General features: G+C 50.4%; 1 protein-coding gene across 2 annotated transcripts in view; it reads left to right on the forward strand.

The window, feature by feature from the left end:
* The first annotated feature begins 1,500 nt into the window (after positions 1-1,500).
* Positions 1,501-16,815, forward strand: part of TEAD4 (TEA domain transcription factor 4) — a 62,672-nt gene continuing 47,357 nt past the window's right edge. The window contains exons 1-3 of one of the 2 annotated variants that reach the window (XM_055315426.1): positions 1,503-3,065; positions 3,181-3,644; positions 4,327-4,422. In XM_055315426.1, the coding sequence (XP_055171401.1) occupies positions 3,629-3,644; positions 4,327-4,422 (112 nt within the window). In that variant the 5' untranslated portion in view covers positions 1,503-3,065; positions 3,181-3,628. Of the gene's footprint in view, positions 3,645-4,326; positions 4,423-16,815 lie in introns of both variants that reach the window. The other variant, XM_055315427.1, reaches the window with a different exon arrangement.

The raw sequence follows: 16,815 nt of genomic DNA on the forward strand, positions 1-16,815 counted from the left end.
ATGTTTGGTTTCTCCTGAGGCCTCAGATGGCTTGCAGATGGCTACTTTCTTGTGTCTGCACTGTGATCCTCCTCTGTGTGGGGTCTGTGTCCTTCCTCATCTCTCTATACGGGCACCAGTTGGAGATTAGGGCCCACCCTAAAGACCTCTTTTTAAGTTAATCACATCTTTAAAGACATTATCTCCAAATCTACTCACACTCTGAGGTACTGGGGATTAGGACTTCAACATGTGAATTTGGGGGAGACACACTTCAGTCCAGCATCTTCAGAACAGCATCTACTGTTCCCTAGACAGACAGAGAATTCATTCTCTTTCACATTTCTCTTTGATGGAGAGACAACAGCACTAATATACTTAACAAATTACAAGCTGCTTTTATTCTATAGAGAAAGAAGGACTCCAAACACCTTTGATAAAGGTCTGCTTTGTTCTTCAAAGCCAAGATGCAGCTCAGTTGATACTGAGAAGTCTTCTTAAGGGGAAGCAAATAGAAATCTAGTACGGAGAGGTTAAAGAGGAAAGGAACCTGGGTCCCAGGGGATCACAATCACAGGAGGAGTCAGCCACGTAATAGTGGAAGGGCAGCATGCTTTGGAGATATCTGAAAAGCAGTATAGAGGCCTTTTACCTAGCAGCTAGGGAGGGATCTTCTCCTTGTCAACTTCTTATTAAGCCATTAAATCCACTGGTGGGTGGCTTCTTAAAAAAAAAAAAAGATGTGGAGAAATTAGGAAAGGGTTAGATATACAGCTCTAGTCACACTTTTCTCCCCTAATATAAAAGTATGAGTCTTTTGTATACAGAAAGAAGAATAAAATGCAGGAAAATAAAGAATAACACCTGAAACTAATGTAACATTGTGTGTCAACTCTACTTCAAAAAAAAAAAAAAAAAGAATGAAAACAAAAAGGGACCTGGGTGGATGGCTCAGTTAGTTGAGCATCTGACTCTTGGTTTCCGGCTCAGGTCATTATCGCAGAGTCCTGAGATCAAGCCCTGAGTCTGGGTCCTTGCTCAGTGGGGAGTCTGCTTGAGATTCTCTTTCCCTCTCCCTCCCCTTCTACTCTTCCCCCTTCTTGCACATGCTTTCTTTCTCTCTCATACATAAATAAATAAGATCCTTTAAAAAAATGAAAATGAGAAAAATTTTTAAAATTTTAAATCTTCAACTTGTCAGAGATAGTCACTCTAAAATACTTTTCAATTTATTTTTCAAAAACAGGATCATCCCACATATACTGCTCTTGGAATCTGTATTTCCACTTATTATATCATAATAAGCCAGACAATGTTTGTTTGGTTTATTTTTGAAAATTTTGTTATTAATCACTGAAAAGAATTCCATCATATAGATGTAGTTGTATTTGTTTAACACATAATTTGCTTAACAGTGACCATGTGGGTTGGAAAAACAAAATTTTTCAAAGGAGTGGAAATAATACCAAGCCACATGTGATAAAAGTAATTAATATAATTTTTTACTATAATTTTGGAGTATAGAACAACACAAACACCTTCCCCACATGAAACCTGGCTCTGACCACACCCCTGCTCTCCTCCTTCTGCACCACTCAACATGAAGCCTGGGTGAGATCCAGCTGTAGAACCAGGTAGAGTGGTCTGGTTCACTAAGAACTGAGGTGAGCTGTGAATTATGTGGTGTCATTTGTGGGGAGCCATATGCATCTCTTCTAGTTTGATTAGGACAGATGCAATACTTGCTTCATCAGGGTCAGTGAAAGAGGGCAAGGAATGTATTACCCCTGATGGGGTGGGGCATGTGTGTAAAATCACTGTCAGTCTTGAACCTTCAGAATTTCCATGTCTGAGAACTTTAGCCAGAGGGGCCATGACAGCATGGGAAGTGATATTCCTGGAGACCCAGAGCTTTCTAGAAGCCTGTTAAGAGTGTAGACCAGGAGGCTGAACTCTCGAAGGCACGTTATTCCAACCTGGATCATTTAGGGTCTCGGATAGTTAAGATTTGGAAGGAAGAGGCCAGCCTCACCTCCGAATTCTCTCTCAGCCATCTGGGCTGGATGTGGTGCTCCAAGGTTGTTTTATCCTCTCCACTCTGGATTCTGTCCTGCCTTCCTCTAAACCCTCTGAACCTTGGCTGGACTCAGTTCCCAGCTAACCTATTTCTCCTTGTGTTTGAATTCTTATCTCAGTGAATGGTACCACCAATTGTTCAGCTGTCCAAGCTTAGTGAGTTTTGTTTCCTCTCTCACCCTCACAGCCAGCCTAGTTACCAATTCTTGTTGATTTTGCCTGTGGACTTTTTCTGAGACTCTTCCCCTCATCACCAAGCTTAGGAGCATGGCCTGAGCTTAGGGCACCCTGACTCTCCAATCCAGCCTGACCCTATTGCCAGAGAGGTCTTTGTAATAGTGGTACTGATGTCACACCTGCATCAAAATGGCCTTTCTGATGCCCCAAACTCTTCAGCATGGGATACAATGATCTTCACAACCTGGCACCCACTTATTGTAATCTATTCTTCCAGCATGCCAGTTTACAAGACTTTTCCTAAACATCCTGTGTGTACATGTTACTGTATCTTTGTGGGTCTTCCAACCCAAGTTGGTAAGTTGTCATTTATCCTTCAGGAGCTGGAGCGAATGTGGCCTCTGTAATTTGGAATTCATTGTTCCATCCCTTGGGTTCCCTTTGAGCTCTGTATAAGTGTCTTCCCACCTAGACTGTGAACTTCTTGATGGTACCTATCCCTGTACTTACCATGGTGCTCAAGGTCAACAGACATTCAACAAATAATTCTTGCATTAGATAAGCCAGTGTTTACAGTTTGTACTTCCTTTGGTACCTATGTACTGTCTTGCAGTCTTTTCATGTATATGAGGTGTGACCAAGCCCCGATGTGACTCATTATTTAATGAGCGTACCAGAATTTATGTAACCAAATAAGAGCTGCTTCCTTCAAGGTCTTCACCTTATGAGACTGGATACTTCGTCCAGTGATGCTGTCGTTGCTCAAAACACCTTTGAGCACCTCTTTTGGAGACAACTTTGGCATTTGTAGCACTTTCCTTTCAATCTCTGTGGTAGCTTTTTTTGTTTCCATTTATTCAATATTTATTATGTGCTCATCCATCCCAGGCACCAAGCTGGTGCTGGGTGAAAGATAAGATATATCAGACGTTTATTCTGTCTTCAAAGGAGTTTCTGTTTGGTAAAGGAGATAAGATGTGGCCAACCACTGCAATACAAGGTGAAGTGATAACGCTTTCTGGAGGTTGGATCTGATTTTTGGAAAAAGCCAAAAGTCCTTTGGTTTCAGCCTACCGACAAGGTGAGAGGGGTATGTGGTAACACGCTGCTTTAAGCCAACGTACTCTCCACACTTCCAGCGTTTCCAGCACAGCTCGCCCCGGGAACAAGAGGCTAAACTCTCCCGCAGGTTCATGTTCCTCTCAAACCCGGACTCCCACTCCCGTGTCGATGATCTTCTACAAACGGAGTCTGGCCAGCTAAAGCGAAGCTCTTTAGCTGGGCAGGTGCCGGATCTTATTTTCATTTTTGTTTTCACAGCATCTGGGGGACACGGCACAGGCCGGGATAAATACTCCTCGAGTTCCTGAGCTCTCAAGGTGTCTCCCTGAGCCACATGGACTTCAATGGAGGCGAGTCTCCCGTGTGCTTTACATTCTTGGAAGGGACAGATCTCAGGACAGACGACCACGACGCGCAGCCAGGGCCGGGGGGGCGCACGCGTGGGGGCCCTGGCGGCGGACCTGGTTCCTGCTTCCTGGCTGCCCGAGCGGGTGTCCCCGGTGGGAGCCGCGGGTAGGGAGCGGGAGCAGCCCTTCCTGCGCGCCGGGCGCCCGCCCTTCCCCTGCCTCCCGGGGACTCGTGCGAGGGGCGCCGGCCGGCAGCGGAGACGCCGAGGGTGCCAGGGCCCCCAGGGACCCCCACCCCCGGTCATGAGGGAGGCGTTGGGCTCCTGGGGCACACAGTCGGAGCCTCGGCCGCGAGAGGCGGGAGAGGCAGGAGCGGGGGGCGGAGGGCTCGGGGAGCAGGAAGAGAGCGCGGGCCCGAGAGCGCAGGGAGAGCGCGCGGGGAGGCCGCGGAGGAGCCGGGGGGGGGGGCGGGGGGGGGTCCGCCCCGCGAGCCCCGCCCCCGCCCCCCGCGAGCCCCGCCCCGCCCGGCCGCCCCCTCCCCCCCTCCGCCCAGTCTCCTCCCCGAGGGGCCAGGGGCAGGGCCGCCGCTCCCTGCCCCTCTCCCTCCCTCCCTCCCTCCCTCCCTCCCTCCCTCCCTCCCTCAGCTGCGCGCATCTCATACCAGTCCTCATTCCGCACATTCCAGGCTTCCTCCTTGCAAACTCCAGGCCAGGGGGCGGGCAGGGCCCGAGCTCCCGGATCCAGGCTCCCGGCTCCCGCCGCCCGCGGCTGCGTCCCCCAAGTAAGTGGCGCCCGCCCCGCCGCGCCCCGCCCCGCCCCCGCCCCGCCGCGCGCCCCCCGCCCCGCACGCGTCCCGCCGGCTCCTCGCCCGCGTGCGCCGCCGCTCGGCCTTCCCGCCGCGGACTTCTCCGGCCGGCCCGCGCCCCCGCCGCCTCCCTTCCGCCGCCGGCCCCGAGCTCCCTTCCTCTCTCCCGTTGACTCACTCCTCCAGGAATAGGGAGCTCCCGTGCTTTCCCGTCAGTCCCATTCTGGGAAAACTCCTCCCTCGGCGCGCTCCGCTCCGCTCGGCTCCGCTCGGCTCCGCTCCGCTCCGCTCCGCTCGGCCCTGCCCGGCCCTGCCCGGCCCTGCCCGGCTCTGCCCGGCGCGCCAGCCCCCGCGGCGGCGAGGCGGGTGCGGGTCGGCGCGGGGTGGGCTCCGGCCGCCGCCGCCCTGCTCCCTGCGCGGCCCCCGTGGTCCCGCCGGGCGCCCAGCGGACCCCTGGAGCCGGCAGAGCGCGCCCGCCCGCACCCTGGGACCGGTAAGGCTGCGGCGCGGGGACTGGGGCACCTGCGGGGGCCGGCGGCGGACGGGGCGCCCGGAGGCCCCGGCTCGGGAGGCGGCGCGGACGCCGGGCGGCGGGTGGGCGCGAAGCGGGGTCCCGGAGACCAGCCTTTTCTCTGCCGGGCCCCTTGCCGGCCTGGAAGCGCGGGCCGTGGCGCTGGTGGACGGGCCGCGGAACGCGCCGGGCTGCGCGCGAGCGCAGGAGCCCCCCGCCCGGGGCCGCGCTCCCCGGGGCTGGAGAAGCCGCCGCCCTGCGCGGCGGGGACCGGCCCCGGGGGAGCGCTCCCGGACCCCAGCGCACGGTTCCGAGGGACACAGGCTCCCTGCTCGGGTGCCTTAAGGGGATTCGGTCACACGCGGTGGCGGGCTGCGGAGTTCCTGTGACCGCCCGACGGTCCCGTCTCCCTGGCTTCGGGTGTAGGTGAGGATGCTGTCGGTTCACTGTGACTCACCGTGGCTGCCAGGAGGCGTGCCTGTTTGTGTGGAGCGAGAGTGCGCTTCCCGTCGAGAACAGTCTCTCCGAAAGTCTGAGTGTCTCTGAGTTCTTGTGCGATGCCGCGGCTCCGCGCGTGCATCTCTGTGAGGTACTAGGTCCTGGGCATGACCGCCCCCCCCCCCCGCCTGACGGTGGGCAAGGGACCGTGTCCCTGGCTGGATGCGTGCAGGAGTAATTGGACTGTGGCTGTTGGGGTGTGCGGCCCCGGTGTCCGCCCCTGCCCCTCCCAGGCAGCGGTCTTTCTTTCTGAGGGAGAGTGGGTCCCGTTCTCGCCTGAAACGCTCTAAGAGAGCGCGCTGGTAGAAGGGCCAAAGGAAGCGGAGATCTTTGTCTCGCGGTGGTGGGACGGGTTGTTGATAGTGAGGACTGGGGATGTTTTCCAGGCAGTTTTGAATCTTGAGAGGTGTGTAACCAGTGCTTTTCTCGTTGGCCCCAAGAACAAAGAGAATGGATGTATACCAGCCTGGACTACCTTCTGCTGGTCCAGCTTTCCTTGGCGCTACCTACCCAGCAATCAAATGGAAGACTCCTAATTCTCTACGATTTGCTAGATCACTCTACACTTTGCTGTGGGAAGGAGGAGGAGCAGCTGGGTGCATGCTTTAGTGCCAGCTGGGGTTGGGGGAGCAGGGCTGCCTCTGATTTGCTAGTTGACCTGTGGGAAGACCCTCCTGCATGTCTCAGTTTCCCCATTTCTCTCTTTCTTTCTTTTGGGTTTTACCATATGAAATATTTTTGAGGCAGGAACTGCGTAAGGAGGGAGCCATGACTGTCCAGGAGGTTGGCAGAAGTGACAGCCTGTGCTGGTGTTGGTAAGGGGCACAGGCACAGCTGGCACTGCTTTCCTCATTCCCACAACAAGCACAAGCTAATGGGAGCATAATGTTGAGGACTTCTTGGAAGAAAGGAACAAGACACTCACAGGAGGGATCCCCGGGTGGTGCAGCGGTTTAGCACCTGCCTTTGAAGCCCAGGGTGTGATCCTGGAGACCTGGGATCTATCCCTCGTTGGGCTCCCGGTGCATGGAGCCTGCTTCTCCCTCTGCCTATGTCTCTGCCTCTCTCTCTCTCTCTCTGTGACTATCATAAAAAAAGAAAAAAAAAAGACACCCACAGGGATACAGACTGGGAACTGCTCCTCTGTGCACCCTGAGGGTGCAGATGTTTTGGTGGGAGCCACCTCACCTTCTCACCTGTTGGGACCAGGTGTGTGGCTGGGGCTTTGAGGGCTTTGGGTCTAAAGGCAGCATTGATGGAATAGACAAGTGCAGATTTGGGGCCAGACATACCGCCTCACAAATCCTTGCAGTCACTTAGGACTGTTAAGGCAGGCATTCAGGCTTAGTTTCCTGATGAGTAATATGGGAGGGGGTAGTTAATATCTATCCAGAATGTTTGTTGTGAAAATTCAGTGTTTGCCAAGTGCCTAGCACAGTGCATGGCCCATTCCAGACTCAGCAGCCAGCGTTTCCTCAGTTTATTTCAGAAAGGGCTTCTTTTTTCCTAAGAACTTCTCTGAACATCCTTTGACAAACCCTGTTCATTTGTCATTTGTGTTTACTTAACAAACATGAAATGAGTATTTGTCATAGGCCGAGACCTGTATGATCTTCATCCTTAGACACACGATAGGTAGTGGCCCATTTGGAGGTGGGAGCAAGGCTCTGTCTGGGGAGCACAGGGTCCACAAGTCCTTTCCTCTGATAGCAGTTTTGTCATGCCAGGATGAACCTGCTGAATGTCATTGGACACACTGATGTTAGCATCTAACTCATTTTGTTCATTCATTCATTCATTCATTCATTCAAGATCTTATTTATTTATTTGAAAAACAGCGTGAGCAGGGGGAGGAACAGAGGGAGAGAGAAAAGGAGACTCCCCACTGAGCAGGGAGCCCGATGTGGGGTCCATCCCAGGACCCCAAGATCATGACCTAAGCCTGAGCCAAAGGCAGACAGTTCACAGACTGAGCCACCCAGGCACCCCTAACTCCCTAATTTTATTTATTTTTAAATATTTTATTTATTTATTCATGGTGGGCACAGAGAGAGAGGCAGAGACCCAGGCAGAGGGAGAAGCAGGCTCCCAGGAAGGAGCCCGATATGGGACTCGATCCCGACCCCAGGATCATGCCCCGAGCCAAAGGCAGATGCTCACCACTGAGCCACCCAGGCGTCCCTAATGCCCTCATTTTAAAGACGGGGAAACTGAGCCCCTAGTGAGACAGTAACTTGCGTTAAGATCGCATAATTGCAGTGACTCAGAACTGAGTCCACTCCGTTCTCACTTCGCATTCTATCTCCTCCTCTGTGGGTCCCGATGCTTGGACCCCCTAGCAACCCTCATCGGACAAGTGTGGAGGCTGGAACAGTCTGGCTTGGTCACATCTCCCATCTTGAGTCTTGGATAGGAGGTAGTAATATTCCCTTCCGTACAAGCAGAGAGCTCAGAGCTGTAGTCAGAGAATGCCAACTTTGGAGGGGGCCCTCAAGGGGTCTTTAAATGCACCTCCTTTTTCCTCACCGGTTTGTACATTACTCAGTCAGGTGGAGAAGGGTCTCCCTATCTTTCTCAATCTCTTGGGATGCAAATGTCGCAACATCCCTTGGCTTCTCTACTCTGGAGTCTTGCACTGGTGACCCTCCTAGAGCAATACTTGTTGCCTCATCAGTGGCTCCTCTCCTCCTCCTTGGTGCAAGTGGAGGACATGGGTCACTAGCTTTGCTCCGTGGCCTTTCCTATAGTTGAGGTCAGTCTGAGGGGAGCGGGAAATTCAGGGCTTGCAAGGGTGGCTTTACCTTGCCTGTCTTTCTTTGCCCCCCATGACCCTTTGTTGGCAGGGGTTTGGACGACAGCTCCCTTTAAAGCTCTGAAATTGGAGCTGAACAGCTGCTCTCCCATGCCCCCCCCCCTTCCTCTGGGGCTTTAACCAGTGCAGGGGCCCAGGTGGAGGTGGGGGCAGGGCTTTGTCACTGGGCAGTGCGGTCTCCAACTCTGTGTTCTAATTCCAGCTTTGCCTTGACCTCTTCTGAAACAACAGTTCTTCCCTTGCTTTGGTTTTTCCATTTAGATATTAGGGAGATTCTGATCACCTCCTGGGTGATAGGATCCTGCGGCCTTCAGCTGGTAGCGATTGGATCTTTGCTTGGGAACATTTCCACTGGAGCTCCAGTCCCTGAGATGGAAGCCCACAGCCTCCTGCCTTTAATACAAGCAGGCCCCTGGAAAGGCAGGAGGGTGGGCCCAGCTCCCTGTAGTGTGGGCCAGCTCCATCAGTGCTGAGGGTAGGCGGGCCCCTATGGGTGGGGACCCAGCTTCCTTTGACCCAAACTTCATAGGAACAATAGACTTCAGAGGAGTCACCATGGGCAGGAAATGGGAGCTGTGCTAAGGCAGGGTGACCCTCCTGTGGGATGAGATTGCATATCCGGCCAAAAGGAAAGGCAGGGTGTTGGGGGCAGTGCAAAGGGCACTGGGGAGGGCTGATGACACATAGGGTGGGCCTGTCCTTCCAAGGGGGCCCTTGACTCACAGTGAAACCTGAGCTGCTTAGAGCCCATTATTTGGTAGAGCAGTCTGCTTTGTGTCTTCCCAGTAAAAGTGTTGTGGTGTTTGCCAGCGTCAGCATATGCCAAGCTCACTCCTGCCAGAACCATGAATTCCCCTTTCCTTCAAGCCCTTGAGAGGTCTTCGTGAATTGTCCTGGCTGGGATAAAAGGCTAGTTTTGTTTCTTCCTGGCTGATCTCCATCTTGGCTTTGAGCCTTGAGTAATAGTTGACGAGGGAGGCAATTTGTTCAGTAGGCAGAGCTCTGGGTGGGGAGGCAACAGGCCTGGGTCAGCTGGACAACATAAAGGGATTTTTTTTAGCTACAGTCAGAGCCAGAAGACAACCAGAACAGGCAGAGGGAGATTCCTGCTTGAAGCATGTGGTGGAACGTTCTTAGAGGCAGAGCACACTTATCTTACCTTTCTCTCTGTAAGGAGAGAACGGACTTGGGGAGAATGCTCAGGAGCAGAGGAGCGGGCTTTGGGAGAAGGGAGACATTGCACCGAGTTGCCTTTTGTAAATTCAGGTGGCCAGGTTCTTACACATCAGGTTTTGGGGTCCTGATAGCAGCTGCAGGAATGAGTACAGAATCACTCTAGGTTCTTGGAGGAGTCCTGACAAATGAGAGTGGGCAAAATAATAACTGCTGTCCTGATTTATTTTTCCATAATGTGACAAGATCCTGGAAGTGGCAGGCTGGTAAGCTGCTTATTGACGAGGGGACTCCAGAATGGCATTGAGAGAGTTACTTGCCAACACAGTCACTCTGCCAGGTCTTGGAAACATCATCTAGTCAAGGTGGAAGAATGTTTAGTAAGGACTTTGAGTCTCATGATTTTTCTTGGGTTCAAGAGAAATAAATAAGATCTAGCTGCTGCAGCAGTAAGATAGATTTGTAGCTGGTTGAAAGGCTGCCCTGGCTGCTTATACTCAGCTCATGTCACCATTGGGGGTGGGAGGTCTCTACTGATGGGCCACAGAGCTCTCATTTTGGTTTCATCCTCTGTCACTTCTGTGGTGTTTAGGATAACAAGCATATTGGATGACAGAACCAGGATTCAAAATCAAAGAAGAAAAAAAAATGGTACATAATGCCACAACTCAGGGATGAACACAATTAATATTTTGGTATATATCCCTCCAAATTTGTGTTCATGCAAATAAGTTTATATATTTTATTTTTTAAAAGATTTTATTTATTCATGAAAGACACATAGAGAGAGGCAGAGACATAGGCAGAGGGATAAGCAGGCTCCCTGTCGGGGAGCCCAGTGTGGGACTCGATTCCTGGACCTCAGGATCCTCAGCCAAAGGCAAACACTCAACCACTGAGCCACCCAAGTGCCCCAAATTTATATATTTTAACATAATTGCAATTATGTTCTATCCTTTTTTTTCCTACTGAATACTATATAGTAAGTAATATTCCATATCATAAAACATAATTTAAATCCATAATTAGAAGGATCTGGATAATATTACCGTATATGAATATACCGTAATTCCTTTAACTGCACACTATTAAACACTTTTGAAGGTTGTATTCAATTTTTAGCCATTAAAAAATTACCTGACATTGAGTAATGTTAAGTAAATAAATATACTTAATTTCAAATGAACTCGAATAGATTTAATTATAAAATCCTGCATTTAAGTATGTATAGAATAGGAACTTCCTATCAATTCTTAGGGGAAAAAAACTTGGGGTTTTGGTTGATGAAGAGGAAGGGAAACGAGCATTTATTAAGTGTCTATCAGGTGCCAATTCTAGACATTTCTGCCTACATCACCTCGTTTAATTTTCATGGCAGCCCTATGAGATAGGGTTTGCTGGTTTGATTCTGTTTTGTTTTTTAAAATCTCCTTTACAGAAGAGGAGGAAGATCACACAGAGGTGAATTCTAGTGTTGGAGTTTGAACCCAGGTCCACATGACTCTTCCCACTGCACCTTTAAATCCTGAGCCTGTGCAGGCCTGTGATGTGTTGGGGTCTGCATCAAGGAAGACCTTAGTCCAGTAGGCTCTGCAGTGCTCTGGCCATGTTGGGAGCCGTGTCTAGTTTTGAAGGGTGGATACACCCTGGCCTGTTAAGTACTGAGCATGCTGATATTGTGAGTGCTCCGTGTTATGAGTGTCTTAGCAGAAGAAGGAGGATGGGAGGTCGGACGGAACCTGTCCCATCCTCTGCTGTCATTTCTCACTGCCAGAAGGCAGGCTGTCTTTGCAGGAGTACAGATCAGGTCCATGTGATCTGAAGTCACTGTAGCACCACATAGACCTACGGAATTTCATGGTGTAGAATGATGTAGGTAGAGCTTGCTAGGGCGGCTTTGGAGGAGGTTTCTGCAGTGGGTGGGAAACTGCACCAGATGACCTATAGGGCTTCTACCTCCTTCATGTGGCCCCCGGGCCTGTGCTGCAGGTGGGGATTGCCCTAGGCGTTGAGGGAGAGATTTTTCCCACCTTGAAATTCTGAGATTCCTGCTGGGAGGAGGTAAAGATAAGCTGTCTCCAAAGCTGGGGGCAAGGTGGAGAGATGTGGGGTGGGAAGAGGCAGCATCTGAGCAGTTGAAGGAGACAGAATGGGGAGTTGTAGGAATTATTGCCTGGCTCCCTATTACCTTTGTACAGGCTTTGAGCAGGTGTGAGGCAAAGGCTGCACCCTGACGCTGGGGCAGGGGAAGAGGAGCGCCGCGTGGGACAGTGGCTGCAAAGCACAGACTCCAGAGCCATACTGCCTACTAGAACTATAATGTAAGTCGCATAGGTAGTTTTAAGTTCTCTAGGAGCCACTTTTAAAAAGTAAAAAACAAATTAGTAAAGTGAATTTTAATAATATATCGAACAGTGATGTCTAAAATATTATCATTTAAATGTGCCATCAGTAGTAAAAAAAATACTGAGATAGTTTATATTTTTTTCATACAAAGTATCGGGAATCCAGGGTACATTTTACAGTTAACAGCACATCTTGATTTGTACTAGCTGTTCTTCAAGTGCTCAATGGCCACATGGTGGTGGTGGCTAGAGTTTGGACGGTACAGCTTTATAGCTAGCCTGCCTAGGTTTGATTCCCTTTTCTGCCACTTATCAGGCTCTGTGGCCTTGGGCAAGTTATCTACCTGCACTGTGTCTTATTTGCCCCCTCTGCAAGTTGAGGAAAATAATAGAACCAACTTCATATGTTTGATGTGAAGGTTAAATTAGTAAATATTTGCAATGTGCTTAGTTTCTTACCTGGCACATATTAAACACTATATGAGTGTTTATCAAATAAATGACCCATGAATGATCCTTAAACTCTGGACAGGCTAAGTTGTAAGAAGGAGGCTAAATATGCTTGGAAGAACCCAATCCTGGGGTGTCCCTAAGTGTAGGCTGTGCCTGTACCTCACAATTCTACATTATGAAATTGCCTTCAGATCAGATGGACCTAATCTACCCTTGCTGAAAAGGAGGCCCGCCTTCTGGAAATGGAAGAAATGTCAGCACCTGTATGATAAGACAGGTTCCGGGCAGCCCCCGGGTGGGTGGCTCAGGGTGGCTCAGCAGTTTAGCACTGCCTTCAGCCCAGGGAGTGATTCTGGAGACCTGGGATCGAGTCCCATGTCGGGCTCCCTGCATGGAGCCTGCTTCTCCCTCTGCCTGTGTCTCTGCCTCTCTGTGTGTGTGTGTCTCTCATGAATAAATAAATAAAAATCATAAAAAAAAGGGTCTGATCCTTTAACAGGTGTGTCCTGAGCATCTGTCCTGCTTGGGGCTTGGTGGTGTGGAAGAAGCAGAAGCATCCTCCACAATGCTCCATCATAAATTGCATGACCTCATTTTGGAATGGGGGGTGAGGTCACCTCCAGCGCTTGGAGGTTTAAGCAGTAGTCATGCTGCTTATGCAAGAGAGGAAGCAGAGCTGTATTAATGGCTTCTGATACCCTCCTGAGAACTCTGCCAGCCCCAGCACTGCCAGCTTGCCTCGCTTGGCATCAGTCCCCTCCACCTCCACCTGCACCTGCCCTCAGCCACACTCCACAGTGGTCACAGAGCACCCACTGTGTGCTTGGCACTGTGCCAGGAGCAGTGGGCAGAATGTGGAATGGAAGGCCTGGTCCCTGTCTTCAGGGAGTTTGCAATCCAGCAAGGACTGAGGAGCAAATGCTAAAAGCCCACAAGATTGAAGGAAGGGCTGGTTAGAAGCACAAACTAGTGCTGAGGGGTGCCTGTAAAGGGATTCATTCTAATGGGGCTGTGAGGGGTCAGGGAAGGCTTCTCGGTGGAGGAGGCACTTGGGCTGGCTTTGAAGGGTGGGTAGGGTTTGGGTAGCTGTGTGTGTGTGCACGCGCTCTTGCCAGAGCAAGAGGTGGGGGGAGAAACAGGGAGGGAGGGAGAAATACAGGGGGAAGATGGGAAAAGTGATTTCAGAGTCATGGTCATGAAATTAGAGGAGGAGAGGTAACTGGGCTTTATGAGTGAGGTGGATTTGAACCGGGTCCTCTAGGCAGAAAAGGAGGACTTTAAAAAAATTCATTTTTAAATTCACACACGGCAAAATTTACTCTCTGGTATACTGTTATATGGGTTTTTTTTTTTAATTTTTATTTATTTATGATAGTCACAGAGAGAGAGAGAGAGGCAGAGACACAGGCAGAGGGAGAAGCAGGCTCCATGCACCAGAAGCCCGATGTGGGATTCGATCCCGGGCCTCCAGGATCGCGCCCTGGGCCAAAGGCAGGCGCCAAACCGCTGCGCCACCCAGGGATCCCTGTTATATGGGTTTTGACAAATGCAGAGCATTCGGTATTCCCTAGAGCTCCATCTCCCTCAAAGATTCCCTCATGCTGCCGCCCCTTGGTTGTTTGTCCCCCTCCCTCCTGCTGCCCATCCCCTGAGAACATGGATCTGTCCACTCCTGTCATTGTGCCTTTTCAAGAATATCAGATGGACTCGTACAGTATGTAGCTTTTGGGTCTTCTGCTTTCACTCAGCATGATGCCTTGACTCATCCAGTGGTGTTTATCAGTAGCCCGTTCCTTTTTATTGCTGTGTAGCGTTCCATTATGTGGCTATACTGCAGTGTGCTTATCCATTCATTGGTGGAAGGGCTTTTTTTGTGGAAGGGCTTTAGCTTGTTTCCAGCCTGTGTTGATTTTGAATAAAGCTGCTGTCAACATCTGTGTACAGGTTCCTATGTGAACACAGGCTTTCATTTCTCTTGGGTTAGTACCCAGGAGTGGGATTATTGGTTCACACAGTAGTATGTGTGCAGTGGTTGAAGGCACTGCCAAGCTGTTTGCCCACATATACCACTTTGCATTTCTACCAGCAAAGCAGGAGACTTCTGTTGCTCCATATCTTCAACAGCAACTTGGTACTGTTGGCTTTTTTTTTCTTTGACGTTCTAATTGCTGTGTAGTGGCATCTCAATATGTTTTTTTTTTCATTATGGTTTTAATTTGCATTTCCTTAATGGCTGGTGATGTTGAACATTTTTTTATACAACTCTTTTGATGAAATGTCTACCCAAATCTTTGGCCTATTATCTCTTTTGATGGTTATGTTTTGAGAGTTCTCTAATCTGGATACAAGTCCCCTGTCAGATGTGCGATTTACACATTTTTGGAGAAAATTCACTTAAGGAGAAAATCTCCAGAAGATGGTGGGTGTGCAGGACTCTGAAAGCAAGGAAGGAATTGGATGTCCTGAGCCTTGGCCTTTCTTTTTGGGGTCCCAGGTGAGGCAGGGGGGGGGAATACCTAGAGAATGACCTGTGAAAAAGAAAAGAGGAGGACCTTCTATGAAGTTCTTTTCCTGGCTTAGCTCCTGCCATAGAGTATGCTTCCAAATAGGCACAGGTGGCTTCTTGGTTTGCTAGGTACCTGGTCTACTCCTCATGGCTCTTGGTTCAGGCTGGGCCAGCCCTATCTAGAACAACAAATGCTTGTGCCCAGTCTGGTTATCAACCAATTACATGTTTCCTTGTTTCCAAAGTGAATGACCATGCATTCTGGAATGGGAGGTGGGGTGATTATTGGGCCTGCAGGGGTAAGCCACTGGGTAGGTATGTGCCTGGTGAGATAGAGAATCGGTGTGGTGAGATTTCTGGGTCAGGGTGGATCCTCTGTGATGGTGACCTCAGCCTAGGGTCTGAGGGCTTTGGGTCATTACAGTCTCCAGAGCAGTGCAGTCTGCATCTCTGTCCCTGTCCAGGCAGGGTGGATCTGAGGCAGAAGAACAGGTCTGTGCAAGATAACCAAGGTTAGAATAGGTACTGCCTCCTGCCTCTTGTCCAAACCCAGTCTAGCCTGTCCCCTGCTTCTGTGTCCTGGCAACCATGGCACTGTCCAGGTGCTGGACCCTTCATTCTTTTCTGGGGGCTGGCCTTTTCCAGGGACGATGAGGGTTTACAGGTGGAGAGAGGCCTTCAGGAACTATGTGGGCTCCCCAGAGCTCCCTTGAGGGGCTGTTCCCCAGCTCTGAGAGCTCCTGCCTGGGCAGGGTGTGCACCCCGAGCCCCCATCTCTGGTGCCTGGTGCTGCTTGGGGCCCAGTGTGGTCATAGCCTCAGGTCCTGGCAGGGTAGGGTACGGTCATGTAAAGCAGCTGATTGGGGCAAACCCACCCCAGGCTGGGGAAAACAAGCATCTGTTGAGCAGCATATCAGGCTCATGGGCTCATGTCAGGAAGTTGGTTCTGTCAGTGCCCAGGGAAAATCACGATTTGATGGGATTCAGGAGGAGGCTTGTTAGGCAAAGACTCCCGAGTTCTGGGATCTACTTTGAGATCTGAATTTTCATAGGACAGACCCACTTAAAGTGAAGTCAACTAGTTTGGTTCATTATTTCTGCCTCTCTAGAACTTTCGTGACCTTTGCTTTATTTTAGAATCCTGAAGGAAGGCCCCAAGGAGAAAAACGTGCAAGCCTTATTCGCCTCATCTTAAAAAAAAAAGTTAATAGTCTCACCCTCCCACCCCCAAATGCCTTTATTATTATTATTATTATTATTATTATTATTAATTTATTTTTAGCAGTTGGGGTTTACAGAAAAGTTGAACAAAAAACAGAGTTTCTTCCCTTTTCCCCACTTACTCCCATTATTGACATCCTGCACTGGTGTGGCATATTTCTTACATTGATGAGCCTATATTGATACATGATTATTAACTAAAGGCCATAGTTTACATTTGGGGTTCACTCTGTGTTATGTATTCTGTAGGTTTTGACAAATACGAATGTCATGTCTACTATTACACTATCATACAGAATAGTTTCACTGCCCTAAGATGCCCTGTGCTCCACACATCCCCCCCATTGATCCTTATCCAGAATGTCCTGTGATTGTGATCATATAGTGTGTGTGTAGCCTTCTCAGATTGGCTTTGGATTGACTTGCACTTAGCAATATATGCCCTTAGGATTCCTTTTAGTGACTTGGTAGCTCATTTCTTCTTATCTCTGAATGATATTCTACTCTCCCCACCTTCTCTTTGTGTGAGTGGGGACACTGAGGTCCAGATAGGGGAAGTGAATCTGTGGTGAGGCTGAGCCTAGAGCCAGGTTTGCCTTCCTTTGAGGGCCTGTTTGGAGTGGCTTCTGTGCAGGTCTTGTACTCGGGCCTCAAGCCCTATCACCACTTCATCAGCCCCTTTAGTGGCTCTGGGGCCAGCCCTAGGGAGTGGAGGCCGAGGGCCACCCATTTGCTGTGACCCACTTCCTGGATGTGTGAGGGCCAGGCCCCTTCCAAGGATGTGGGTGTCTGGGGCAGAGTCCCAGGTCCAGCTCCTGCTGTCCCCTGGGGTTGGGGGTTCTGGGGAATG

Source organism: Nyctereutes procyonoides, unplaced genomic scaffold, assembly GCF_905146905.1.
Source record: "Nyctereutes procyonoides isolate TBG_1078 unplaced genomic scaffold, NYPRO_anot_genome, whole genome shotgun sequence".
Classification (NCBI taxonomy): Eukaryota; Metazoa; Chordata; class Mammalia; order Carnivora; family Canidae; genus Nyctereutes; species Nyctereutes procyonoides.